Source organism: Numida meleagris, chromosome 17 (genome assembly GCF_002078875.1).
Source record: "Numida meleagris isolate 19003 breed g44 Domestic line chromosome 17, NumMel1.0, whole genome shotgun sequence".
Taxonomy (NCBI): domain Eukaryota; kingdom Metazoa; phylum Chordata; class Aves; order Galliformes; family Numididae; genus Numida; species Numida meleagris.
In genome coordinates this window covers 5,045,774-5,046,989 of record NC_034425.1, presented here as the reverse complement: position 1 = coordinate 5,046,989, position 1,216 = coordinate 5,045,774, and the positions used below count along the sequence as shown (strand labels likewise).

The window sequence follows — 1,216 nt, the reverse complement described above, 5'->3', positions numbered from 1 at the left end:
GAGCGCTGCCCTCCACCCCCGGGGATGCTTCGCGCTGGGGATTACGGCCCGAGCGGGGCCGTGCGGGGGGATTTGTGCTCACTGCTGTTACATAATGGGGCGAGGAGGGGCGCGGACCCCTTTCCCCCGGGTGGGCGCAGTGGGGTCCCAGCACGCCTCCACCCCGCAGGCCAGAAGGACAACCGCCCCCCGGACAGGTTCCAGCTCACCTTCCCGCTGCGCACCAACTACATGTACGCCAAGGTGAAGAAGAGCCTCCCCGAGATGTACGCCTTCAGCATCTGCATGTGGATCAAATCCAGCGCCTCCCCCGGCATGGGCACCCCCTTCTCCTACGCCGTGCCCGGGCAGGCCAACGAGCTGGTGCTTATTGAGTGGGGCAACAACCCCATGGAGATCCTCATCAACGACAAGGTGCGGGCACGGGGGGAGCCGGGGGGATCCTCCTTGACGGCACGGTGCGGGCACGCGGGGCTGGAATAGGGGCGGCACAGGGAGGGACAGCGTGGGGACCCAGCACCCTGACCCCCTCCCGTCCTCACCCGTTAGGTGGCCAAGCTGCCCTTCGTCATCAACGACGGCAAATGGCACCACATCTGCGTCACCTGGACCACGCGGGACGGCGTCTGGGAGGCGTACCAGGACGGCACGCAGACGGGCAACGGCGAGAACCTGGCCCCCTACCACCCCATCAAGCCGCAGGGCGTGCTGGTGCTGGGCCAGGAGCAGGTAAGGGCCCTCGCGAGGGGAGCGGGACCGCCCGGCAGCGCCGCGGGGCCGCGCTGTGACAGCCCAACCCTTCCCCCCCGCCCCCCCAGGACACGCTGGGCGGAGGCTTCGACGCCACGCAGGCCTTCGTGGGGGAGCTGGCGCATTTCAACGTGTGGGACCGGCGGCTGTCCCCGGGCGAGGTGTACGCGCTGGCCACCTGCAGCAGCAAGGCGCAGGCGGGCAACGTCATCGCCTGGGCCGAGGCCAACATCGACATCTACGGCGGGGCCACCAAGTGGACTTTCGAGGCCTGCCGCCAGCTCAACTAGGGCCACGGACACGCGAGAGCCGCCTCCTCATCGGGTTCTTTGAGTCGTTTGGGTTTTTCCTCTGATTTTATTTTATTTTATTTATTTATTTATTTATTTATTTATTTTTGGTCGGGATTTCTGTTTGTTTGTTTGTTTGTTTGTTGCGCAAAACCGACTGAGAACGAAGCCTCCTC

The 1,216-nt window shown here is 64.8% G+C and overlaps 1 protein-coding gene across 1 annotated transcript in view; it reads left to right on the top strand.

Moving 5' to 3' along the window:
• NPTX1 (neuronal pentraxin 1) overlaps positions 1-1,161 on the top strand; it is a 9,470-nt gene extending 8,309 nt beyond the window's left edge. Inside the window, exons 3-5 of the mRNA XM_021415149.1 lie at positions 170-414; positions 550-729; positions 819-1,161. Of these exons, the coding sequence (XP_021270824.1) occupies positions 170-414; positions 550-729; positions 819-1,040 (647 nt within the window). The 3' untranslated portion in view covers positions 1,041-1,161. The remainder of the gene's footprint in view (positions 1-169; positions 415-549; positions 730-818) is intronic.